Genomic DNA, 27,347 nt, shown 5'->3' with positions numbered 1-27,347 from the left:
ATGCTGCTGATTTCCAAGAGCTGCTAATTCACCATCTAGCTCTCAATTAGCTTCCAATTGTGATTTTTGAAGTCTGTAACTGGTTATGACCTAGCTATCCTGTCACAACTCTTCAGATATGACTCACTGAAAAACCTTCTCCAGGGGCTTTGCTCCAGGCTGGCATTGTACAGTAGATGTCAGCTGAGAGGTTTCTGATGAAGGATGCTTTGTTAGGCTGAGAATTAAACTAGGACTAACACATTTTCTCAATGTTTTCTCAGAGCTTGCACTACACGAGTTTTATAAACTAAACTAGCATTGCTCAAGGTGCTGCAGTGGGCTCCAGGGCGCCAGTTTGAACACTACTGAACTTCATGTCCTAGACATAGCCATACCTATGGTAGCAATGGGCACCTCAGCAGTGTCATTTTGCTGTCTACACAAACCTGAAACATTTTCTGCTGATACTACTCCCCATTCAACAGCAACACAGCACATTCATCAGAGCATGTTTTGACTTTTTTTTTCCCCTAAGAACTGGTGTTTTGAATGTGGTTACTGTGAAACACTGAGTATGTTTCAATATGCAAAAAAGAAGCAATCAATGGGACTGTTATCATCTGCTGTTTTTTCTTTCCACCAAGCTGCTCACCACCTGGAATAGTGGTGAGCACAGAGCTCTTGCTCAGAGTGGCAGTACATCCTAAGGCACTTTGATGAGTGATGGTTAGCTGAGCCTAGTACCCATTAGCTAGAACCTGAAAGCCGCAGGAGAAGACTGGGACAGGTCATGCTTGGCAGGTTTATGTTGGATACAGAATATCAGCAAACTGATTTGCCTGCTGATTTTTGGGCCAGCTTGCTGCAGCACAAGGCCACAGGCCAGAAATGCCTGAGGGAAACAGCTGAGAAGTGACCTGGTGAGTTCTCCAGGAGTGAAAAAGTCTGAGGGTTTGGGATGGCATGGTAAAGAATTTTGTGTGCAGACCAGTCCCAAACAGAGAAGAGACAGCTCCCATGTGGAAACACCATTCAGTTCCTGACGACAGGTCAAGTGGTGGACTTCAGAGACTGAACGCATGTGCAGCTGCCTACTTCAGTTAACTGTTGAACTCACCACAGTGTCCAATGGTTGCTGAAAAAGCCATGACCACTTCACAGCACCTGCCCCTCAGGCTGGCAAATCTCAGCTGCCTGGACAGTCACTGGAGAGAAGTGCCTCTGTGAATGAAAATTAGGTGCTCATAGGAGACCTCGTAAGCATGGACATAAGTGCAAATGCAGACTAGAATTAAGGATTTGTACTTTTTGCATTACTCAGGTAGTCCTGTCCTTATCACCAACCAAGAAAGAAAGAGAAGCAGTCCCCACAAAAGAGTGTACCACCTTGGTTGTATTGGGTACATCCTAGTAAAGCTGCACGAAGACTAGCTTCTGCCAGCGCAGCTAAGCATCTGAGGAGACATCAGGTAGTGTTTTATTACACAAGATATTTATACAGAGATATACAGAGATGCCTTTCTGTCAGAACGGGAGCCATATTTTCCATCAGTTGCTAGCCATCAGCAGCAAGATCACTTCTTGCCAAATTGAGGCAACGGTGGTGGCACTTTGATGTCTTGACCTCTTTCCAGTTTCTTCTCACAGTCAACTAGGTAATTGACCCCATCAATGACAATCTGGACTAGCTCCACCTACAACAAGAAGAAAATAGTAGTAATACAATCTTTAGCTAATGCTGTTAATAGAGGAAGGGAAAATTGGCTTGTACTGCAACGACAGCAGGTAAAGCTATAAGTAAGGAGGGTCATGGCATAGAGATCACACACCCTGTGGCACAGGGAGTATGGGTCATGCTGGTCCGGTGGAAACCCATAGTAATTCCTTTCTGCTCTTTGCCCTGAGTTTGGGCTGCCAGCAACAGAAACTATCAAATAGGTCCCTAAAGTTATTTCCACCAAATTCTGCTCCTACTCATATTCCTATAGGAACAAAGCAAACAAACAAAAGTCCTTATAGAAAATGTTTAGGCATGAGCTGAGAGACCTATGTCAAATGTGACAACTGTGGGGGTGCAGGATCCTCCCCAGGTGTTTGCTTGAAAAGTAACATGAGGCACAGGCAGGGGTGCCTGTCCATTGTGTTCCCTACACTCATCTACGAGGATGAAGAAACCAAAACAGCAGCGCTGTGAGCGCTCAGCATCACTGGGAAGTTCATGCTGAAGCAGCTAATGCTGTTGCTGTGTTTTCCCAGCTCCCAAGCCCCTACCACCCCTGAGCTTGCAGGAGCATTTGTGTGAGCACAGGGTTCGGAGAGAAACTAACTAGGACGGTGGTGCAAGGAGAGGAAGACAGGCTCATTGCCCTGATTCACACTGGCCCTGAATGCTGCTGGAGGCACGGGGTAGGAGGCCTTCATGTGGCTGGGACTGGGAGGATGGCAGGACTACCTGCTTGGCCACAGCCATTTAGACTGCCTGAGAAAGCTCGTGAAACCAGAGCCTTGTCCTTCTTCACAGGCATGGCTCAGGACCATACGTTCCCCTGCAGATGATCATGAACCCTGCTGCACTGATTCATCAGCTGTGGGGAAAGATGTCCTACTCATTCTGCCAAACATGCTGGCTTTGTTGAGGTGGTTTTGCCAAGCCCAGGACCCACATCTCTGAAGCAGAGGCACTCATCCTAAAGTCATGCTGGCTTTACATCCATCCATCACTCCTTTGTTTTCAGCTCTTGATTTACACTGGCAGGTGTGGGATTAGCTCCAGGCCCAGAGCAGCACCAAAATTTGCAGTTCTGTATGGCAGGGGGTAGTGGTGCCTTTGTAACCTTTTTCAAAATTGCTGAAGAGTACAAGGTGCCTTGTCCCCAGCAGACTTTCTCCACAGGCGGTGACATGCGAGGACCACAGGCCCTGTGATATTGTTAGCCAGCAAGCTATAGCCCTGATTTTTCTTGATCTTCATGAAATGGTTCATTAGCAACCTTTAATGACTGGTTTGTTAAAAACCAAAGACGAAGACTAAATCCCATTGTCTCTTTATTGTGACAGTCACAGATTTTCAAGGGATTTGTTTTTACTATAAAGCATTTCAGTGGCTTAGCAGTTTATTTTATTGTCTTTTACAGACCAGCTGTGTTGGGAAATCAGAGGTCTGAATTTGCAGCCTCCAGGAGAAAAGGAATTTCATATTAAGTTTGCATTGACCAGTAACTGAAACAAAGCAAAAACACAAACAATTTTGTCTTGCACCTTTGGGAACATAATTCAGTTCTGCAAACACATTTACCACAAAATGGAATTTATTTTATTATGTACTGAAAAAAATATGTCTTATAATAAAACATTTCTATCCCCTTGAGTTTGTCTTGTCTTATTTAGATTTCAAAATCTTCAAGGTAGGGATTGTATCTTATCTATTGACTTAATCTTTTGAATCCTTGCTGTACGAGGAATCACTGACTTCAGTGCAAGTCTTCATATAAGCAAAAATTTGTAGGCTTAGGCCATCTGTCAGTAGAACTCATATTAATTAATCATGCCATGTAATCCTTTTGTATTATTAGTGTTATTTTAGTATAAAGCACACATGATGATGTTTCAGGTATTAATAAATGTCTTTGTCACATACTGTTTTTGCAAATAATACAGCTTAGTAGCTTTTCACTCCTATTTATTTTGGTTTAGATCCAAAGGAACATAGCTGCCTACATCAAACTCTAAAATTTAAAATTTCCAAACCCCTGTCCAAATGTCCCTTGGCTGTGAAGACATTCAAGGGCATGTCCAAATAGGAAAGCGCAGAAGACCTGACTTGGCTTTGTCCCAGTGGCAGAAAACCCAAGGTGAGCGAGGAGGGAAGCCATCGGGCTGGCTGTGGACCCGTTTGAATCTAGTTGTAACCCAGGTGCATTATCCCACGGTTATATTAATGTTATGAAAACCTACCAAGAATCAGGCTGAACTTGGGTGTTGCACTGCAACAGCAGGACCAAACTGCATCTATATCTAAGCTGCCAAAGCCTCTCAGTGCTGTGCTGTTCTGGATAAACACCTTGGCAGCATGCTTTTCTTTGCAATGGAGTTCTAACTTGCAGCAAAGCCCACAAGGTAATTAAAATTTTGCTGCTGGGCAAGCAGTCAGCCCTTCGAATCCTGACATGCACAAGCAGGTTGGCATCTGAGCCCGAATCGTGTATTGCACTGCTAGTGGAGAAAAACGGTCCTCAGGAGACATCAGTCCCACTAGGGCCTGCCCGGTTGACCATAGCTGAGAGGTTACAGCATACACCTAGCTGAGAGGTTACAGCATGCACCTGGGGGGTGAAAGACATGTTTGACAGAAGGTTTGAACCTCTGTTTCCTATCTGCTAGCAGAGCGCTCAAATCACTGGAGTCACAGGGTCTTGCAAGGTGAATTTTTGTCTCAGTTGTCTCACATCATTCTTGATGTGGCCAAGGGTGAACACAGCCCTAGTCTTGGTGAGGAAAGGGAAGCCACAGTAGTGGTGCCACAGGACTTACAGCCTGTGACCTGGAATAAGGGTTTGGCTCAGGCAGAGCTAGTGAGAGGGGGCTACAACTCTTTGACAGGGCTGCTTCTTCCCCATCCTCCAGTAGATTTGCTCTTAGGAGCTGTTCTGCTTTATAAAATACTTAAATAGGAAACTGGAATGAGATCTGGGACCCGAGGCTCCCAGGAGAGCAGCAGCACCTCCAGGCTGTAGGGTTGTTTCCACTCTCTGGCACAACAAATACTCATTAAAACTGAAATAGCTTCAAAACAAATGTCTGAGATGAACCCATCTCATCGTAGCCTACAGCCCAACAGGGAGGGCTCAGAGCTGACAATTAAGTCTTTGCCTTGATTTAAACCTAGCTCTCCCGCATCCTCTGCTCAGTGCCACACGGGACACGTGAAGATGGCACTAAGTCCTCCTCCTCAATTATTTTGGAGTGAAAGGATTGGCCTTTTCCTGCTGCCTAACTGTGGAGAAAGCGCATGACTCAATACTGAAAGGAAAACACCACCTTAAACCCTCTTGCTTTCAGTGCTTGATTCCCAGGGTGGGTTAGGAGTCGATTCCTGCTTCTTGCCCCAACATTTTGCAGGAGGTACAGCAGGTACCTGCCCAATGTGTAGTGGCTACATCAGTGCCCACTGTACAACTTCTTACACACGTCTCATGTCCAGCACTGCAGGGACGGCCGGACACCGATCTCACAGCTGTGCACTCCAGCAGGCAGGCAGGTCTGAGAGTTTGTGCTGTGATGCTGAGAAACATCATCCTGAGGGATGTCTGTTACCAAAGCCAAACCTTTCCAGCACTTGTGTGCTTTCAATGGAGAGCCCCAGCGCATGGTGCAAACAAGTCACGTTTGTGGAACTTGCTCAGGGCTTTTTTTTCATTGCCACAACAGGAATATTTGGCAAGCACTTCACGGACATCAGTAATTTTCCACTGTGTAAGCGCTTCCATTGGACCAGATTCATCAGGAGTAAAAACTGCCATGGCTCCACTGAGGTCAACGGAGTGAACCCAACCAACCGGGGGGAAACCGACTCATATCACTACAGATCTGAGGTAAAAAGCAAGGAAAAAAAAAAAGAACAGGTTACCTCTGAGCGACCCATGCGGTCCAGGTTGGAGATATCATACACATCTGCTACAGCTGCCGTGTCCACTCCACCTGTGCCGCGCTTTTGCAGCCTCAGGTTCTCCAGGATTTTTTGAAACCTGGGATCCTATCAGAAAAAACAGGTTTGAGCTTAATGCCTTTTACCCTGCCTATTGTGCCAGATCCTTCCAATGACTTGATAGCATCTCCAGAAATGCAGGCAGAGGTGGATAGTTTTCTCAGTCCTTGGATTAGAGCCTGTCTTGGCGTCTGTCTGCTGAGTAGATTAATTTCCATAACAAATACAATAATTTGCAGAACAAAAGTGTGCTCAATTAGTTGTGCTTTATCCCTGGGACCTTGTTACACATCACAATAATGTGCAGTCACTGTAAGCTGTCATTTTTCATTTGTTCCTTTATAATTCAGAAGAGCTGACTTATGTCACTGGCCTTTTAACCAACTTACGTACCTTGCTAAGCTTGGGCAGCTTAACATGGACTCCAGCGCGTAAACCAGTTCCCAAGTTGGAAGGACAGGTCAGAACATATCCGAGACGCTCGTTCCACATGAACTCCCAGCCCCGTTCTTTAATTAATCTTTCCACCTATGATGGCAAAAAAAAAAAGAAAGCAAAAAGAAAAGGGCAGCATACAAATGTCTTATTTTAAGATGTCTGCTTATAGCTGACATTCTTTTCACCATGTATCTGTGTTGATGATGAACTTCACTAACACCAGTGGAGTTGCATAAATTTACACCTGAGTACAGTCTGGTTTGGATCTGATGCAAATGTTTGCATTCATCAGATGCCAAGATCCCCGGTGCATATTACAAGGACTTCTTCATTTTTTTCTCACGACCACTAGCTTGCAGACTCTTTGTCACTTTATCACAAAGCTCCCTGTCATGGTGGTTTGGTATAGCCTTAGCCCATGAAGCCATATCTTCATGTAAGAATTACGGCTTTTGCCATGCGTTTCTAACCTTGGTATTTCTGGAGCAAGGTTGCAACACACAAGCCCAAAGGACTCAAACGCTATGAAGCAAACAAAAGGAGCTGAAGCTGAGTTTTGTGTAATTTTCAAGGTGATGCCATGACTCTCGGGGGAGGACACTTGGCTTCTATATGTCTAGTATTAACAGCCACGCTTCCGTTATAAGGAGACAACATAGCTTGTATATAGTACTTTTCATTAGTAGATCTCTGACCAGATTAGAAAGGAGAATGAAGTAATTATCCGCAGAAAAATCACAAGGGTCTATTGACCTTTGAATAGGCTGGTACTCTGTTCACTCCTCTACACTTCCTGGACTTACTTCTGTGATCCAAATACAATTTCAATTCAGTTCTCTTCTCCTCTAGAGGAGAATCAGACACATAAACCAGCTCATGCTCACAAGACCTCTGCAAATATAGGTGAATACTTCCGTTCTGCAGAAGGATAGAGACTCTCCTAGCATCATTTCTATATTGTGTGAGGACACCAGAATTGATGGTGGCAAACTAGACCTGATTTCCTGCCTCAGACACCTGCTCTGGTCACAGTTCCCAAAGCTGTCTGACCACTTCCCATGGCCAGGTCCATAGGTCCACCTCTGTTGAACGTGAGCTAAGCACAGTAGCAGAGGCAAAGCTGGGAGCAGCATCCGCAAGCCATGTCACCTGGGCCACTGCCCTGTACACTGTTCAGTCTCACGGGTATACCTTGGAAACCTAACAGGTCCCAGTTAACCACCCCAGTGCCAAAGAAGCATGCAATAGGTGCTTTTGTTCCTCTGTGTTCCCAAACACACTACATACTCAAACTTCCCTATGAATGCTCTGAACTTCCTCTGCTTCCACAGTCAAGAGATTGTAGTTCCCCGCTGCCCCTACTTGGCCTTGCTTTTTTTGACTGGGGGCTGTGAAGTGATATGGAAGGGGTGCACAGCTATATCAGCTCTGCACTTGCTGGGGGGTTTCCGAGACAGGGATGTCTCTAGAAAGCCAGAGAAGCTGTTTTGCCAAGGTAAGAAGAATGAAGCAAGCAGTCCAAGGCTGGCCCAATATGCATTTCCATATCCAGGAGGAAAAGCAGTGTGATGGAGGCAAATGCTGTTCCTCCACAGTTCAGATGAAGTGAGCTTGCCAAGGATCCCAATGGGGAGAAATAGTTGGTTTATGCAGCCTGAATATTCTTACAGTCTCAGAGACAATTTCAAGCCAGTGTCAGTCTGACATAGTTTAACCTCTAGGGTTTCATGTATTACAGAAATCCAACCAGGAATGATGTGGACAAGAGTAGTGGAGAATAGCGTTTGGCCATGTCACCTGTCCCACTGCACCTTGCTGTAGTGCCTGTGGGACACAGTAAAATCTTCTTTCTCTGTTAAAGCAACTTTTTCTGTGCCAGAGCAGTACACAGGACTGCACAGGGCTGGAGCCAACTTGCAGCTATACCTGGATTGTCTAGACAAAACTGTTTTAGTCCACACACCATCTCATGAAGGCTTTTTTTGTCTTCATGAATATCTAGACCAGGAGCCCTGGCTATCAGTTTTTAGTATTTTAATCACAAAACCCCGTATGTCCCCAAAACTGGCAGTGAGCCCAGGGGTCTTAAGTCCTCAGTCCTGTGTACAACCTCAGCAGCATCCACTCCACTCCCAGCATCAGGGATGAGAACCAGGAGGCTGGGCCAAATAAATTCTTCATTCAAGCAAATCAAGCAATCCAAATAAGACGCTTGATTTATGAATTCCCACAGCCTGCAAGCACAAAGTGGCAAAAAAGGGGATAGTTCTTCCGCCAGGTTGTGCTCAAGATTTTAACACAAAAACTACAAAGACATTTTATTTATTTTTCCCTACAACTCAGCTAGCAATTTGCCCGTGTTTCCTTCTTTAACTGCATTAGTGTGGGTTGCTACGTGGACTGGTGTTACTTCATTTTGCTGCTCCCGGAGATGACAGTTCAGTATGAACCACGGTAAGCAGTGCTGACAACAGCCCAAAAATAAACAAATGGGAATAATAAACTCATTGAGATACTACCTCTTTTAAACCACGGCAAAATCTTTCAAACACCCGTTTCATATTGCCACCCTTCTCCATGGAGATCACCCTGGTGTGGTCCTCTTCATTAATCCAGATGAGAAATGTCTTGTCGTTGTTATGCCTGGTTAAGAGCAAAAAAAAGAGTATCTTTAAAAAGACAAGCCCTGAAAAATAACTCTCAGTATCCTTAGCTTTATCACAGTCTTTCAGGGCTGTGGAGGGGTTAAGCGCAGCAAAATAACATTCTTCTGCAGAGTTAGGGATTTGAGCTGCTTTCACAGTTGGATCCCCCATGCCAATGGCATTACGCGGGTTTCTCAGGCACAGCGAGAGGAGCAGTTTTTCTGATTAAATTATGCTGCCGCGGTTCTGAGCAAAGAAAAACGTGTTGTGCTCTAGCACGAGCACAGCTGGGAGGTGCAGTAAAGGGAGAAGCCAAGCTCTGCATCCTCCATCACCGGGTACAGTTTTTATTGTTCTTAGAAAACTGTGCAGCCAGGAAAAAAACCCTGCCGTTTACATGCTGCTGGGGGCCAAGCAATACTTCCTTACTTAATTGTATTCTCCCCTAAATCAAATCCCAGTGCCCTCTGTATCGCTTGGTAGCACTGGATTGCCACATCAGTCAAGTTACGAGTCCAAGGACAGCAGCTGCACGTTGCTTCTGGACAGCGCATTAGCGATGCTGACTTGTCAGTCCAGATAAAAATGCCTGACGATACCCACTCCTGCTTCAAACAGATCAGTCATGGCTAGGTTTATTAAGTGCCGGATCAAACCTGAGGTCACTTTTCCTGGCTTTTTCTCCGCTTTCTCTGTCTTCTACTACAGCCTTTCTACAGCACGTAGAAGGTGATTGATGGCATCAGACTCATTCGTACAAACAGTGGAATATTACCAGGTTTGAAACACATGGAATTTGAAAGTTAAAGTTCACTGAGAGCCTGACTTTCAGCTGGTCTTTAAATGCAACTCTCTTTTTCGCACTTTGAGTTTGCCAGATGTAAACATCCTGTGCCCTGACATTATGGTCACCCGAGGTCCAGCTACCTCGTCTTCAGTCACGTACGAATGATCCGGGGAGGGTTTTCCGAATAGACTGAGGTTGGCCTGACTCAGCTCCCTCCCTAATTAACTAAGTCTCCCCATTGCTTTAAAGAACACGGAGGGAGGCCACGCTGAGTGCATTTAAACTGTGCCATCGCTGCCGGTGAGGTTGGTGGGAATAGTCCTGCAGCCCATAACAAGGACAGGATTGCAATCTTTATGAGCAAAATAATTTCTAGAATGTGTACTCTTTTTGACAATAATTTCTTGCAAGAGCAAGGCAGGTTTTTTTCCAAATGTGGCTTACTGAAATACTTTCCAATCATACTAATTTTTTTCCAGTCTGCCTGATATTTCACATGTAAAACAAGCCAAAACCCATGTCTGTTTTATTCAGGAGGTCGCAGGATAGTATTTATATTGTTGGTACTTCTCCTGTTTGTTTGTAGAGACTATGAATGGGATGCCTCAGATTTATCTTCTTCCTCTTCCTGAGATTTAGATGGGGACCAGGGAACTAATCTGAAGCTTGTTGAAATAAAAAAATCCTCACAGATTTCCAGCAGGTCATCAGGTTTCATGTGTGATCAGGTTTCACAGCGCCTGCTCCCCGACAGAAACCACCTTTAATTCATCGCAGCAATAATACTGGCTATGCTTCTGAACATGAGCCAGGATTGTCATACACTGCTTGGATAACAGCTGGATTTTTTTTTCCACGTAAAGTCCCATCCCCTCTGAAAGTCCTGAACCTGCCTAGGGCAAGGAGACAGGCTAGGTGATTCCTCAGAATCCTTTTTAGCTTAATTTTTCAGAATTAAAGCATCTGGTAATGCCTAGAAGTATACCAGGATGGATGCACAGCTGCCCCCATCCTCTGCTAGCTGGTAAGTGCGCTGATCTCAGAGCTATTGTCCCTTTCTCTCCCCAGAAAATACCGTATTTGGGCACAAAATATGTCAAGTGTGTTGTGAAAGTAGAAACAGACCTAGAACAAAATACGAAATTCAACTTCTGTATTTCCTTTTTGTCCAGTTCATGACTGGAAAGAAAGGGTTACTTTCAGCTCTGGGAACTAAAATAACACTCTGTCTCTTGACAGTGAGGAGGGGGACAGGAATTTGCAATGTGGTGTCCTGCAGCTGTATGGCCGGTGGTTCCTAGCTGACAGCACGGCTACAATCTGGTGCTAGAGCTGCTTTTGTAGCCTCAGCTCTGCCGACTACATGGTGACTCACGGGCTGTTTCCCAAATCAAATTTTTATCTAGAAATAGAAAAAATGGAGACAAAAAGCTAAAGAAGGAGCCATGCCTATGATACTGTGTTGTGTGGATGATATTAGTGATGGCTTCTTGAATATAAAGGTCTTACCCATTCCGTTGTTCATTACTGGTTTTTGATTTTTTTTTTTTTAAATTAAGCAAGAAAACTTTTTTTTTCCTAAAAGCAAACTGAACATGCTGTGAGTATAGGGACAGAGTGGCTGCAAAGTTAGGACAAGCAAGGAGATTTGTAACGCAATCTTTAAAACACGACACAAGCTTCTGCATGTCACACAACATACCAGATTCCTCTGGCATCTGGCCAGTCACGTGCCATCCCAGCACATGTTAGCAAAGGGGACACTGGCTTATCAAAGAGAAAATGGTCCTGGACTCCGAAACGGGGCCAAAGGGAGAGAGAGAGAGAAAGAGAAAGAGAGAGAGAAAACAAAACAAAATTCAAGTTTATTCAAGGAAGCAGTATAATGCTGTCTAATACATTTTATGTGAAGGAAATCAGCATACAAGTAAATCCCATACTACAGCTTGTGAATCTGGTTCCTTCTTCTGAAAACTGAAAGCACTTTACCCAGGTGATTTTCTTGAGTCTTGCAGATTCTCACTGACATCAGTAATATGACCATGTTTTGCCAAAAATATTTTTCAAATGTAGGGAGGAATGGGAGGTGGAGACCTAATACCACATACACATGCCAAAGGGTACTCCGGAGGGACCTGACTGCTAGCACCAGAGATGTTCTCTGCATACAGACAAATTTCAGGGTAGGAGAAGGCAATGAGTTCTTAAAGACTGGAAAAAAAAAAAATGCTAGTTCTGAAAAGATGTTTCTCCAGCACAGAGATTTAGCAATTTATTCTGAGCATGAAGTCAAGGTAGGAATTAAATCAGTGCTAAGCTTGACCTTTTGGAATCGCAGACTTATTCTGTTCCTTAATAGAGATGCTATTTCTGATTTAATAAATGTAGCACTTGCTGTGCCACCGGCTTGCCACGTTCCAGATCATTTAGATTTTTTTTTTTAATGGAGCTGTTTTTTTCCCAAAGCAAATAAGTATTTGATTTTCGTGTGTGTGCTGAAAAATTATTAGTTCTTAACTCCTCAAACACTGCAATATCAAATGTGGGGAGGGTTTGGGGTGGGGTGTTGTTTGTTTGGTTGGTTTTTTTAAATCTAGGGTTTAATTAGGAATAGTGAGGCAAGTTATCCAGAATAGATATTACATGGTAGACAAGTTGATATGCTTTACTTCTTTTTCCCCTTAGTGGAGAATTTCAGGGTTTCATCTTTGAATACCCTGTGGTGGACATGATGCAGCCAGAACCCCAACCATGCAGAAAGAAAAGGTATAGAGTCCTCTTTGCTCATCACAGGGACACAACATTTCCTTCCTCAGCTTGCTCCACTTGACACTTTTGCTTGAAAGAAAAATTTCCCTTTTTGCAAGAAAAGCACTATTAGTTTCCTTTATGTGCATATGGCCCAAATCTGCAAAGCAACAAATGCCTCCTGCGCTGAATGCCATTCAGCTAGCACTGCTTTGATCTTACAGAGATCAAATGGTGCTTATTAAAGGCTGGTGGAAAGCCTGATACCGTATAGGTTCAAGGCCCTAAAGTACTGGAGGAGGTAAGCAATGGTATAAGTTAAAGATGGAATCTGAGGTTACAACATTCAATGCCCTGATTTATATAAATTTGCATTACCATAAAACCAAACAGAACAAGGTAAAATGCTGAATCAGTGAAGCCTATTCCACTTGCCAAAGGACTTAGCCTTAAACCATTAAGGAATTATATTCTTCACCGTCCTATTTCAACCTCTGCTTTCTGAGGAGCTCTTTTCTGCTGAAAAAGGCAATGAAATAAAACCTACAGTAGGTCATCAACATGTTTTCAATAAACATATTACCAAGGACATTCAATTAAAAAAGTTACTGACCTTACACAAATTCTTAACTCCTGGTTAATCCAGACTGTGACACCTAGTTCCAGGGTTATAAATAATTATGTTACTTCATCAGCTCCCTTTTGGTTGATGTTATGGATTAATGTGCCATGAATATAGCTAACAGGGTGCAGCCATTCCTTTGGATATTTAAAATGCACATTCAAGGTTTGTTTGACATGTCACATGCTGTGGCAAAATCCATGATGAAAATCCTTGTGTTTCCATCCATGTGACAATTAAAACTCTTGTTATGGGCCTGATCCTTCAAGTCCTTAAACACAGTTACAGGACTGGGAAAAGGCCACCTGGGTGCAGTTGGCTACAGCCATTTTGGGGAAATTAGAATTAGTGTAGTTTTGACATTAAGAAATTACAGCCAAAGCCCCCCATCCCGACAGTCCAGAATACAGATAATACGTAATGCTTATCTCAATGCAATATTTTTAGTTAGAATGGTTATTAATACAGAAAATATCAATCCTTGCTCAAGGAAATAACCAAGAAAAAGTCCTGAATTTACTTTGTTATTTGTCCAAAGAGGTGGCAGCAGCCATGTATATTTGATTTGACGTAGACCTTGCTATCTGGAATACAACTCCATGTTTCGGACCTGCACAGTATATACTTAGCCAAAATATAGACCCTGGATGATTTGCCATTATATTAAAAATATTGACAGGCCATTAACTACTGGGTTAATGCTGTGATTATCCTCCTTAGCTACACAGGAAAGCATGTGCCCCAAAGAAAGATGAAGATTAAGATAGACGAGAGTAAATGAAGGTGGTGTCAGCACTGGAGCTATACTTACGTTGATAAGCTGCTGCTGATCCTTCTCGGACATATTGGTCAAGCTGTAGTACTTTCCAGAGAGGTCTCCTTTCAGCCCAGAGAGTGCGGTGACCACAACGTTCTCCACCTCTCTCCGCTCTGCCCTGCTGCAGGCAGGAGGAAGGCTGAGGCCTCGGATGCTGCGGCCAGTCCGCACCCGTGATGAGAGGACATAGTGCTCGTCAAATTGACCATGGGTGATCTGAAGGAAGAACATTTCATTAGTTCACACACAGTCCCCCATGTTGTACTTCACCATTAAAAAAAACAAATCCCATCGTACAAAAAGAGGGGCATCTTTCTGCCCAGGCATGACGACGTCTCCATGAGATCACAAATACTCAGGGTGCCAGAAGCTCCTCAGTTTCAGACACCAGGAGGGTTTTTTAGGAACAAGTTTCTTTTGCTGAATGAATGTGGCAGAGTAACCAGCTAGTCCTTCGTGGTCCCAAAATATGAAGGAATCTGCATGGCTTTTGGAAACACGATACGGGCAGAGGCAGGGGGCCAGGTACGGAAGATCTTTCAAAAGAGGAAAGCCCAAGAAGATGCTAAACCACAGTGTAGTTGAACTATGAAGGAAATACTAAGCAGCAGGTAAGGTTTGATCACGTGTATGTGGGCGTAGTGGAGTCAACTCCTGCTTTCATTCCAACCCTTAGACACATGGTTACATGTAAGCTCACGAACAGACCTACAGTGCCAAGTGAGACTGTGGCCCAAATGCTTAGTACAGTTGAGACTGATCCCCTTGCTAGGAGCAAGGTAGGGATGCAGCTGTCTTCCTGTTAGGGCCATGAGTGGCATCCCACTTTCCTTAACCCTAAAATTACTGTCTTTGGAGTTGGATCAGGAAAAAGAAAAGTACTATTACATACAATATCATCACTGTAAGAAGCAGCCCTGAACCTTTGTTGTCTCATTATTTTATTTAAATCCTACCTTGGATGCATCCAGGTCCGTGTGATGCTTCATTGTCCGTGGATCATAGCCATTATGTCTCACTTTAATGACAGGGTCAAAAATCTCAGCAAACACCTACGGAGTCAAGAGAATCTAGAAAGAGTCTGCAGCATCACAGAAACACTTAAATGAACCAGCTTCAGCCACAGCACAAGTCCCCTGGCACAGGCTCTGTGTGACAAACTTAAAGAGGGCTTTGCAAATGCAGACAGGGCTAAACATGAAAAGAGGGGGTGCTTTTGATCTAGACAGTGCTCTGTAGTGGTTGCTCATCTTCACAACAAAAAGAAGGTGCAATTGCACCTTACCTAAGTTACAAGGTTACTCTAGTTACCACAGATAGGTACTGGATGTGGTGGCAACCAGATTAGGTTTCAGGATGTATTAGCAACCAGAACACACACTCAGAGTCCCCCGGCAGCTTGCCTCCTGTTTTTAGGTCATGCAGGAATACCCTATGTCTGCACTGCCATGGGATACTAGTCCTCGTTAGAGCCACTTGTCTCGGGTGTGTAAACACTGATCACAACCACACCTTCATGCGGATGAGGAGCAGTGGCACATCTAAGTGAGTAAACTGAACGACAGGAGCTGCTAGCCCAGGATGCCAGATGTCCCAGTCCATCCTCAGCAGCCCAGTGTTTGGGATACTGTTAGGAGACTGCATAATAATAGGTACCATTGTATGGTAGACTGAAGGAAGAGGTCAACAAAAATAAGGATTTTCTTCTCTTTTCCTCTTCTCCTTATTGCAGAGTTAAATAAACCTGTCCACCCTAATGCTGTCTGCCTTCGGTTTTCATCATGATACAAAAGCTGTGGCTTAATGATGTCTGGCACTTCCCAGAAGACATTTTTGTTTCACTTCTGCCTCTGCTGTTCCACAATGTAATTTGCACATTACCTTTATTTTGTGTGTCTCAGGGTTGCATAGTTTTCCATAAACTAAGTTTAGTTGCAGGAAGGAGGGCAGCTGCTGGAGGCAGGTAGCAGCTGCTCCCAAGCAGGTACATTTTATTAACTTCAATTGCAGCAGAGAGGGCACCTGTGGTAACGCCTCATGTTCATGCATTTTCTAATGTGTAAGGGTAGGGAAAACACCATCTGTACACACATGGCCTGCCCCTTATGTACTCTCCGTGATACAACTTATCTTAGGAGCGCATACCCTACCAGGAATCTGTCTTCATCTAACGAGCTCCTGTGAACAATAGCACGAAAACCGAAACAAATACAACAGTATTGTGGAAATGTCTTACCTCATAGGATTCTTCATCACCTGCGACCATGCCCACAGTTTTAATGAAAGGATGGCCAGGATTGTCAACCCCGGTTTGGATGCACTGGTCCAGGGTGTAGCCGTTGGGAGTCATCTTGTCCCTTAGCTTAGAGTAAATGGCTGGTGTGAGGCACTCAGCCATGCAGTTGTTATGTTTGCGGAGATCAGGATAGTCTGCGCTGAAGAGAAGAAGAATCCCAAGCAATTAATGTGGCACCTTTGAAGAGTAATCCTCACTAGTTTATGAAGCTGTTAAAGGGATCATGAGATACAGAATACACAGCATGGTTTAAAAGTATAATTAGTTCTTGGTTTATATGTTGCATTGAATTTTAGGAAGGGATGAGGATTCGGGTCACTGAAAGTACCCCATGTTGCACACTGGTGGGCCACCACAGCAACAGGCAATTGCAGCTTTCTGCTGCTCAGGGCCATCAGGAAAATGAATCCAAATGAGCTCTGAAAGTGTACTTAAGCCCCATTAAATCTCTGCTGAGACACTCTTATTCAGAAATAAAAGAGCTCTAACATAGTTTTGTTCAAGTAGGAACGGAATTAAGTTTAGCTGAAGAAGTTTTTCGTAATTCGGGCTCGGGTGCTCTCACAGCTTAGTGGATGTCGGTGAGATGGTCTGCTCTATGTCAGCTGGGAAGCTAGCTCTTCTACAATATATGGGTTTGCCTTAATGGCATTGTTATTTACAGAAAGCTGCATGGTATGCTAAGCCAGGGAAAACGAAGATGTTATGCTTTGCAAGGCATTTTTGCAACTGAGTCAGACCACATCTACCTTGTACTGGTAACACTTTGCTGTATGCACAACTCCGTTATTTCTATAAGAATTTATTTTAACTAGGATACTATTCACTACTTTAAAAAAAAAAAAAAAAGAAAGTCTGCCAGAGCCTAGTCCATATTGTTTTTCACAAGTATGGCCAGGAAAGTCAGCCTACACAGAAGAAGGTCTGTAATTAGTTTCTAATCATCAGCCAGCCAGTTTGTAACAGAACTAGGTGTATTTCAAGTACGGTAGTTATATGGGAGATTTCTTTACTACTTGCATAATGAAAATATTTTCACATTTCCTAATGGTAGAGTCCATACAATCAGCCAGTCCAGTAAGTTGAGCTGCACAGTGTTCGATAGCTGATGAGACAAGATAAGGACTAATTTAGTGCTCTGCCTAAAATTTGAAACATTTTTTAGGCTTGTCATTGTTCGGCAATGGGGTTTTTTTTGAGTGTTGATACTATCTCACATCCCTGTTTTCTGGTCTTGAAGGCCATTGTTGGTGCTACATAAAACTGGGGTTATTAATAAAGGGTTTTTCAGGTCACACAGCCCATGGACAGACACACAGATGGTGTGGCCACATGAAGACTCCGCAGCTTTGGTAGGGATCTTCTTCCTCCAAAGAGTTAAACGTTGCTCCTAGCCCAGTTACCCGGACGCTGTGCTCACCTGACTGCCTAACCCCAGGTGCTTACCTCGGAGGGAAGAGCTTCCGTTTTTCCTGAACAGCAGCCTTCACATTTTGCTGGTTGAGGAGGTACCCGGTGGTTAGCACCCCTGTGCCTGCGGCTGCAAAGAGTGCAGTGGTTGCACGGCCAGCCAGGAGACGACAGAAGGTGCCAGCCATTCCTCTCGGAGGGTGCGATGTCTGGAAGAGAAGACAGCCCAATGTCAACCCATAAGTCCTCATGCAGTGCAAATGACAAGTAAAGCCTCACTTCACATGGTAGCCCTATAGGAGAAGAAATTTATTTTTATTACTGATTTGCACTTATATAGTGTGTTCAGAAAAATGGTTAGTATTTACATGTATTATTTCTATACATGTATTTTTTCTATTTAATTCTACTGGGATTATGTCTGAGGTACAGGAGATCTCTAAGTATAGCAGAGAAAACTGCATGTTCTGTGAAAGTCTGAAGAAGACAATGCACATTTTTTTCTTACAAGAATCAGAATTTGACTAGTATTGCCGGTGACTGTGAGTTCCTCAGGAAGTTATAGCTTCTGTTTAAATAGAGCACACAAGTTCCAATTTGTGTCATTGACAGAAGCTTATCCTTAAAACTGGACTCTGGTAAATCATCTTTGGGAAACGGGCATGGAAGATTTACAAGAAAACATGACCTTTCCCCCAGGATATGCTGCTTCAGTTGTTTTTTCAAAGTTTTAAAAAACATAATTGTTTATGCAATCTCCTCACCATTCTTTTGGAGGTTAAACTAAACACCTCAAAGCATTTGGTTTTATTCTCAGTGAACAAAGTGTTCTAATTTCCAATAATTTTCATGTAGCTCTGGGTTAGTTAGCCCCAAACCCTGTACTTCTTCACCTTTTCCACTCCTGTCTAAAGACAAATGCAATGTTGCATCTGTATCTTCTCACTTGGTAAAAAGATATTCTCATCTGCTTGCATGGTTTTCTGTTGCAAAGCAGTATCTTCTTTGTACTTTAGTCACATATGTCAGATGAGAAACACAGATGTGTTTCAAGTTTGAGAGTCATTTGTTTCATGTCCTGTATCTTGTTTAAACAATTTTATACCTGAATTTTGTTGTTTTGTCTTCTCCATGCCTTTGAAATGCAATATACATTTATCTAACTTTCCTTCCAAAGAAAGGTGCTGACTGATTGACAGAAATTTCAGTATTTTTTCACTGAAAGAATTTCCCTAAAACAGAAATGGGGAAAGACCACACAGGGAGAGCAAATTTTTTTTGTCCCATTCGGAATACATTGCGATTTCCTCAGCTATTCCAAGTCCTCAAGAATTAGTTGCACAGCACTAGAGTATAATGAAATATGTGCTGACACTGGGCTGGGACAGGAGGCAGATCATCTACCGTAGCCTTATCTTATCTCTGGGAGTGGCTCCCCTCCATCTATGAATTTGTTTAGGTGAGAGTTGCAGGACAGGCTCTCATGACTGCAACAGGATCTCTCCCTCCCAAAATGCAGTGGGAGAATGTTTGACTGTAAATCAAAATCAAATATGAGGTTTGTGATGGAAGTTTTTGTGCTGCTTTCTTTTCTGTGTATTTAGCAGATGGTTGTCCCAGTTTCAGCTGGGATGGAGGAGCTAGTAGCTGGTATAGTGCCTTTTCACTGTATAGCATCCCCATCCTACACTCTGGAAATATTTGCTTATGACTAATCTGCACATATTACTGCTATACCTAAGTGTCTGAGAAACAATACATGTATTTTCACAGCAGCTCTATGTATTTAGAGTTCTGTTTCACAGATACCATCTTTACTGCAAGGAATTGGCTGGCAGTCAAAATCCTGTCCTGAAAACTAGAAGCCGTATCAAAATCGCCTTGCAGATGATGACATTATGACTTCAACGACTCCAGGCACTCATCGGCATCTCCACCAGCTTGGATTTTTTGGGAGCTTCTGCATCCTGTGTCACTTTAAGGGACAAATCTGGTCCAGACATCTGATTAAATCAGAGTAATCATGTGCAGTATATATTTAGAAAGAAGCACGAGGCCCAACAGTGTAATTATAATGCTTCAGAAATAACAAGAACAGCACACCTATTGATTACAGTGTGTACCGCAGCCTAACAGGTAAAGCTAACAGCCCCAGACAGGTCATTATATTTAGCCATGTCACATACCTGCTGGCAAGGCTGCACTGTATTGTTTGCTGCTTTCACATAACCTCCATTCCTTGTACTAATGCAATGTGACGGGAAAGTCCCATCCTTTGTGACAGCAGCTATTGATTGACTGGCTGCATATTTTTCTACCTTAGAGCCTTTTCCAATGATCAAGAATGCACAATGGATAAAAACAACGTCCCAGCCAGAAAGTTACTCTCTGGATCAGCACGATGTTGTGGTCTGGGACTGGAAGGTAAGCACAGCGTGCTCTTCGCTAGGCACGTGGCATTAATTTGTTCTGGAGGAGCTGAGAAGTACACGGGAGCTCTGCGAGGGTGAAGGATGCTAGAAGCTGCTCTCTGTGATTTCTTTGCGAGACAAACCATGCTTGCTGAAGTTGTTAAAAGCTACAGGTTGTTTAGCTACTGATTCAGTGCTGCTTGTATCTTTCGCTTTGCCCTCGCAACAGCTATTGGATAAGAGAGCGCCTGGTCCTGAGAGCAACCTGAGCATTCTGCAGAATGTGGTGTGCAAACAATACCCTGGGTGGCTGCAGGTAGCTTGGCATCCTTGACTTTCAGGCTGAACTACGCTGTGTGCCTGAGGTATAGGGTTGTAACAGAAATCACAGCCTGTGAACAGAAAGAGAAATGAACCACCTGGAAAAAGAAATAGATGAAGCTGGGGGAAAAGGAACCAGTTTGAAAAGGCAAAGAGACTTCCTTGGTAACTCAAACGGTAAAGGCTTTGTGCCATGGCTGATCTGGGAAATACAGGGATATTGTACCTTACTCTTTCTGCTGAATGGGTATAAGTACCCCGCTCCTCACTCTTATTTATGCCTGTCTTTGACTGGATGTGCAATGCCGAGCTTTAATCCCTAAAGCAGATCCTCTCAGCATGGACGGTTTCATTGTCCCCTCCTCCCTCGTTCAGGCATCAACAGCAGTTTTCTCACCCTTTCAGGGTTTGATACATTTAACGGGCCCGTACCTTTGGGGCAGAATGACTGACTTTTGGACACCTGATCAAGGGCAGATTTTATGCTCATAAAATTGTTGTCTTTTTTGAGTTTAATAAGGTCCCATAATGCAAGTATTTTTCTTGTTGGCAATGTTATCTTCCATTGTGGCTGCATGCCTTGTCCCCCGGGATATTCTTGCCTTGTTGGATCACGGAAGAAGTTTTCCTTACCCTGAGGCAGGCTCTACTTTACCTGACAGATACTTCTCTAACAGCTCTTAAAAGCCACCAACACTGGAGATGCCACAGCCTGGGTAGGTTAACTACCTAAAAAAATAATCAGAGTAAGGTAGGCTTTTTTTCTTTTCTTTTTTTTTTTTTTTTAAAAAAAAAACCTAATGTCTAACTACACATCCTTTGTTACAGTTTAAGCCCAGCACTCCTCAGCCTAACATTTCCTTCCCCAAACTTTGCAGTTCGGTAAGCAGAAGTTCAGTTTCTGTCTTTACCAGTCAGTGCCTCAGCTTTTTAAACCCAGTCACTCCTGCAGAAAAGGTGACTCTGCTGAGAAGGTGGCCTGACAAGCATCAATCAGAGCATCACATGGCTGCTGCCTGCAGGAACTGGGAGATGACAGCTGGCCTGATCTTCTGCTTCTTAGGTAGGACCTTCTGACTGCAGCGTGGCATTGCCATCGCAGGGACCATCATTTGTGACTGTCAGATGCAAAGGGTCTAGGGGAACATGAAAGTTAGAATTTCTTATGAGAAGAAAAACGTCATCTGGACTGTTGTGGAAAGGGGACTGTAATCTTTTTCATCACAATGGTGTAACTCCTAATTTAATAAACACCTCTTGCCACAAGGGTGGGCTATAGTTCTGAATAGAAATGCATATAATACTACAGCACAAACTGAGTCCACGTTATACCTTGCACAGGTAGTCCACATACAATCAAAATAGCACAAATAGACTTGCACAAAAACCTGGCGTACAAGTTCAGCAAACAGGTTTTACATTATAAGGGCGCATGATGAACAAGACACTTTATTTAATAGGAAACAAGACCATTTTGGTTTGGTTTTCTTTTTTTCCCCTGTAACAATAGCATGATTTCTAAGTAATGCATTGCTTCAAAACAGACATTTCAAAAAGATCCATTTTGAAAGAGTCTGAACAGAATGGTCTCAACCTAAAAAAAATTCTCATCAAAGGTATTTGTCAAATCTGACCTCAAATCATTAACAGATTTAGCTGGTTTTTTCCCCCCAGAAAATGTCAACCTGCCCTAACAATAAGTTTGCACCATTACCACCTCTGTGGATTCGGAGAAACGTAATTATTCCAGCCAAAGGTGGCGTTAAAGGTGTAAGGTTTTTCTAAGAACACTTTACCAGAACTACCATGCTGTTAGGCCTCCACTGTAAACATTTCACTTTCATCAGGAAAATTTAACCACTGCACAGCCTAAAAAATGAACGTGCGCGCTTTTCTTTTGTAGGCATTTCCTATGGCTCTTCCCTTGTGCTTATGATGATAGAAAATCCATTTTCTCGTAGATGCCTATAGTGCTATCATAGAACAGCTGAGAAGGGGCAAGATTAATTTTTCAAGATGAGAAGAACTTTTGTGATTATCAGTTTTATCCCTTGAAGAGGAATCAAGCACTTGCCTGTGCTGATCAGGTGTGCAGGAAGGAAAACACCTGCATTAGGAACGCATCCGTCTTCCATTTAAAACTATCTAGAGAGAGTACGGTCTGGAGAAGATAAAGGAGTTCCAAGGGTTAATCAACCTGAGTTAAAAAAGTAAATAAAACTCTTATCTTATTTTTGGCCTGCATTTGTTTGTCTTCAGTTTGAATCACTGGCCTTTGTTATGACTTTTATCAGTTTGTTGTAGAAATTTCTACTCATTATTTGTTCCACACGTAGCTACTTAATAACTATCACTTTTTATGTCTCTCCATCAGATTTTTACCACATTTTCAAATTTATTAATCACTCTTTAGCTCTTCCCTGAACTCTTTCCATTTTGTTTCATCCTCAACATCCTCCTGAGACCAGAATGGTCCTGTCATTCCAGTAATGCTTGTACCAGGTCTCCAAAATGGAAGCAGCAGAGCATCTCTGTGTCTACTAAATAGCTTTCGCATTCGGAAATCGTATCAGCCCCTTGGGACAGCAGCGGTTCACTAGAAGTGCACACTGTGGTCATTGCCTGCCAAGCCCTGGCCCCTTTGGGAGTCGCACAGTTCCCTGAACCGCGGGTAGGGAGTGCTGACCGCAGTCCTCAGCATGGCCTAGGGAGCATCCTGACTGGGGCAGCCAGGGAGCTATTTCTGATAAGGACATAGATACACTTCCGAGTAAAATTAGGTGAGGGGGTTGTCTGCAATAACAGGAACCTGGTTAACTTGAGTCTCTATCAGTCCCATCAATTTTTTTACTATCACTTTCACTTTCCCTTTCAACTGGAATGCTTCCTAATAAGCAGAGAAGTTTTCTCCTCTGTTGTGGGATTCTGAATGTACTGATAAAATATTCTTAAATGGTTCCCAATTATCATTTATGGTTTTCTACTGAAAAATTGTTTCTCTGCTAAATGGTTTATAACTGCACCAACCTTGCAGAAGTTTCAAGTTCTTTCAATGCACCACAAGCTACATGTGAATTTGGACTTTATTTTTTAACACATAAGACAGAATCAGCTGCATCTAAACCGGCACCGATTTTTAGTTCTGTGAACATCTCTTCTTCAGTTGTCCAAATGGGGTCTAATTTCTATGGTATTGGACACACCACTTTTTTTGAGGTATTAAGCTTAATAATTTTATTTTATAGATTTTAATGAGATTCTTAGGATTCATGGCAGGAGACCTTAAGTATGTGTCACTCAGATAATACTCTGATAGTAATAAGACTGTTTTTCCAAAATGTAATGGATAGGCACATTAAGAGTCAGACAGCTTCTCCCTTACTAACTTGATGATGTGGGGATTTCAGTGCATTGTGTAAGAAATATTCAGAGATGTGATCTAAACTGAACTGTTTCAGCGTAAGGCTGTGACAAAGCTGGAGCACCATATATATTCTGTATGCGGACCAGCAGAAGCTGACACATCAGGAGACACAGCAGTCCAAACTGAATTAATGAGAACTGGTATTTTGCAGTGGGGAAGTACACACTGGAGTGCTAGCTCAAGTCCACAGATTAGGACAGCACTGACCTTGTTGCAAGCTGATGGAAAGAAGAGCAGGCAGGGAGCATCCGGGAGAGAAGAGCATGAGCTTCTCAAATCCCTCAGCAGATGGCAGAAATACAAAAAATGGACCTCATGAGCACTGCGGTGCCAGCCTTGCCGTAACTGGAAGGGGGCACCTGCTTCTGCTGCACATGGCATCACTCGGGTTTGGCTCACCAGCTCTCTAATGTGAGTGCCAACATTGCTGGATCTCATGCAATGATCCTATTCAAGTCATTGATCTCCTGCTTTTCCTTATCACACTCAGGGCTGATCTCCTCTACTGCCACTCAGCACTTACAACACATCTGTCTTCCTTTCCTTTGCAGACAGCATGGACTTTAGCAGTGCCCACAACTAGGCATCCTTTAACTGCTGAAGGTGGAGGGTAAGATATGCATCTCAGCTGGTATCCAGAATCAGGTGGTTTTTCTACAGGTAAAGTGGCAGGGAAGGGTTTTTTTTTTTTCTTGTTAGTCAAGCGTGCTGCAAAACACTCTGATGGCTCCCGGTATTTTAATCTGACAGCTTTACAAAATGCTTTACATCTTGCCTTGCACATTTTCCCCTTATTATGTCATTCTGCTCATACTTTGGTTACTGGCTTTGTCTCATGATAACTAGTTAAGATGTCTTTTGCATCCCTCCAGGATTACGCATGCCTTTGTCCCAAGGGCAGGGCATGGAGCACAGCTCAGTGGCTCTGAGGTGGAATTTGTCACTGGCAACAAGTCCTTTAAAGTTTTATTTCCAAGGTCACTTGTGTTTGTGTTATTGCTTGGAGAAAGCACAAATAGTGTTGTACTGGAGAGAAGAAACACAGAGCAATTAGCTCAGAAATGGTTGCTGTGTATCTTCCATGCATCAGGTTCCCTCTTACAGTGAACAATTTTGATTAATTCCTTGCAAGTCATCTTGTGGAGCGATGTCTGCAGTGGTTAATTGTGAGGGGAGTAAATGCAACACTGACTTAAAGTAACAGCCACTAAGCTGTACAGCACGTAATGTTAAGTGTCTGCAAAAACAAGGTTTCTTCATAGCAGAACAAAATCATTCCTGTTCTCTCACCACATCGACACCATAAAGGGTAAAAAAATTCAGAGTCAAACTGGCATTGCCTTTTCCAAAGCAGTATTCCCATATTGCGTGACGACTTACGGCCAGTGAATCAGCAAAACCTGTCTGAAAGGTCATGATCTTAGAGGTCACAGCCTTTATCTCTCTGCTGTCCCCTAAGACATGCTCAGCTACCTGTAACCAGCCTTCAGGACATTAATGTCCTGCCAGGAGTATATTTTGGTTTTAAAACTGTATTTTAATATGTGTATCACCTACCATGCACAGAAGGTGGAGACAAAAGCCAGCAGCAAGATTTAGCAGAAGTCACTACTGCAAATTTGGTGCTGGCTGAGAAACAGCCCAAAGGATTGCAAGTATCATTTAAGGGGGGGCTGTTTGTAACTACAGTTTGAACCCCAGGATGATAAAAATTGGAAAATGCCTATTTCAGGGCCTTAAACCAGTTTTCCCTCTTATTCACAATACACCTAGATTAAAGCATCTGTTAAAGGTGAAGGTACTCTCCAGAAGAAATACGGCTTTTGTACAGCAGGTTTCTCACCAACACTAAAAAGGTCCTTCTTCTAAATCAACAACTTAAGAAAACTCTGACATAGCAAAACTCCCCTTGCCGCTCTGGCCAGAGGCTGCAGAGGGTCCCCAGGACATTTGATTCACAGCTACCACCGTGCTTGGACTGCCTCAGCCGCGTCCCATTGCACGTGGAAATCCTGTGATCTGCACATGGGTGAAGATGTTCCATCCCTCTCTGGGAACTTCAGAAGCGAGTGAATCATCAGAAATGCACAAACCGCCTCTTTACCCTCTAAGGAACTTGCAAACTTTACTACTACTTTTAATATTTAAAAAATAATGCTTTTGCTATTAATTCTTTACTTTCTTGAACTTCTTTTAAAGAGGAAGTCGTCAGCTCCGTTTTTCTCTCAATCTGTTCGAACACAGGTATTGGTTATCCTATATTTCACACTAGGCAGCACACGTGCTTTTAGCCAACGAGGGAAGGAAGGTACAAGGGTTACAGTGACATTTCTAGAAATAGAACTAGATTAAATATTTGAACCATGTCATGGGTGGTATTAATTGCCACACCATGTGATCCTGAGCGACATTTTAGAGGAATGGCAGAGTCATAGCTAAAGTTCACACAGGCTCATAATCACAGATAATGTATATGCACGTCTTAAACTGTTAAGCTGTTCAACTAACGGTATCACTGCAATGAGCTGAACTTTCACGTGGTGGAGGGAGAAGGAGACTGGTCTGTTGTATTTGAGAAGTAATTTTTTGAGTCATCCTTAGCTTGAGCTAAAGCCTACAGATGCCAGTGGAAAGTTTTCTCTGCCTGTCTATGGAAGTTGCTGGCACCTTAGAAACATCTGCAATAAATGTCACAAGTGACTACATGCATGAGACACCATTTTTAGATGCCCAGAAAATAGTTTACATTGCTCTTGGTTTGCTTTATCACTCTACAGGTTCAGAGGATAAGATATAAGTTAAAACATTAAATCTCATAAAGCAATATTGGTGGGGTTTTTCAGTTTCAAAAAGACTCAAACTTTTCTGACTGGTCTGGGCTTAAGACAAAATCTCTGGAGTGCAGAAACAATGTCAGTGCAGACATCAGTCTAACTGTGCCTCAATCACAGCACGGAATATCTCTATGAAAAATGCACTAAAATTCAGTTTCTTTCTCCTTGTAATGCCAGACGTCAGTGAATGGTTATAAAAAGCTATTATCTGGGGAAAAAAAATATCCAAACTATGAATCTATTAATAGATTCATATGAGTAGAGAAGACACGGAAAAGGCTCTTCATAGATCAGACAACTACTCTTCAGTAACACCTCAGTAACTCCTCGGTAACTACCCCTTAGTAACAGCATGATTTTTTATTTCTATCAGCTGAAGGTCTGACCCATCAGACCCGACCTGGTGAGACTCAGAAGCCCAAATTCTCTTACCGAAGCCCAACCAAGGTCCTGGGAGTGCTCGCCCTTCTGAATCAATCCAACACTATTTTACAGTCTAAACCCCTCATCTCCGCAGTGCAGAGAACTACAATCAAAATTACAGAAAACTTACTGAATTAGAGGTGTTTTCTCTGAACTTGTTACACATCTGCAAAGGGACTTATTTTTCCCTTACTTAAACTGTTACTGAAGGGTCAGCATTTGAAGCAGCTGCGCAGTGAGCTGGCAGATTTTTTCTTGCACCAAGTAGTTATGTGAATCAATAAATTATAACCAAATTACACCACATCGTGTGGTGCGTTGAATGCATTTTTAATAACCATTGTATTCAAAATCAGGCGAGAAAAGCAATATAGGTAGTTAAACTGACCTTGAAGCTGAAGGTAGAGACGTCCTGCTGCCTGCAGCGAGCCCAGAGTGTAAAGAGAATAACAAGTTGGTGCGCTGACAGGAGCCCAGGTAATATG

The 27,347-nt window shown here is 43.1% G+C and overlaps 1 protein-coding gene across 1 annotated transcript; it reads right to left on the bottom strand.

Annotated features, from left to right (window-relative positions):
- Positions 1–1,357: 1,357 nt before the first annotated feature.
- On the bottom strand, positions 1,358–27,347 carry CKMT2 (creatine kinase, mitochondrial 2). Its single transcript, XM_076361920.1, has 10 exons — positions 27,251–27,347; positions 17,486–17,658; positions 15,980–16,178; positions 14,700–14,795; positions 13,738–13,959; positions 11,259–11,344; positions 8,644–8,767; positions 6,080–6,214; positions 5,609–5,734; positions 1,358–1,676 (listed from the first exon to the last, which is right to left on the bottom strand). Exons 2-10 carry the CDS (start codon positions 17,635–17,637, stop codon positions 1,557–1,559), a joined length of 1,260 nt encoding a protein of 419 aa, XP_076218035.1. The 5' UTR covers positions 17,638–17,658; positions 27,251–27,347; the 3' UTR covers positions 1,358–1,556.

The sequence above is a fragment of the Aptenodytes patagonicus genome, chromosome Z (genome assembly GCF_965638725.1).
Source record: "Aptenodytes patagonicus chromosome Z, bAptPat1.pri.cur, whole genome shotgun sequence".
Classification (NCBI taxonomy): domain Eukaryota; kingdom Metazoa; phylum Chordata; class Aves; order Sphenisciformes; family Spheniscidae; genus Aptenodytes; species Aptenodytes patagonicus.
The sequence above is the reverse complement of the archived record's forward strand: the minus strand, read 5'-3'. Positions and strand labels throughout refer to the sequence as shown.

What these genes read in the sequence shown, in the direction of transcription:
- CKMT2 (XM_076361920.1), bottom strand. Translation starts at nt 17,637, where the DNA reads ATGGCTGGCACCTTCTGTCGTCTCCTGGCTGGCCGTGCAACCACTGCA. An exon ending in CGGACCTGGATGCATCCAAG is followed by an intron (nt 13,960 to 14,699) that starts GTAGGATTTAAA and finishes TTCTTCCTTCAG; the next exon opens with ATCACCCATGGTCAATTTGA. An exon ending in TTTGCCGTGGTTTAAAAGAG is followed by an intron (nt 6,215 to 8,643) that starts GTAGTATCTCAA and finishes TTGCCATCATAG; the next exon opens with GTGGAAAGATTAATTAAAGA.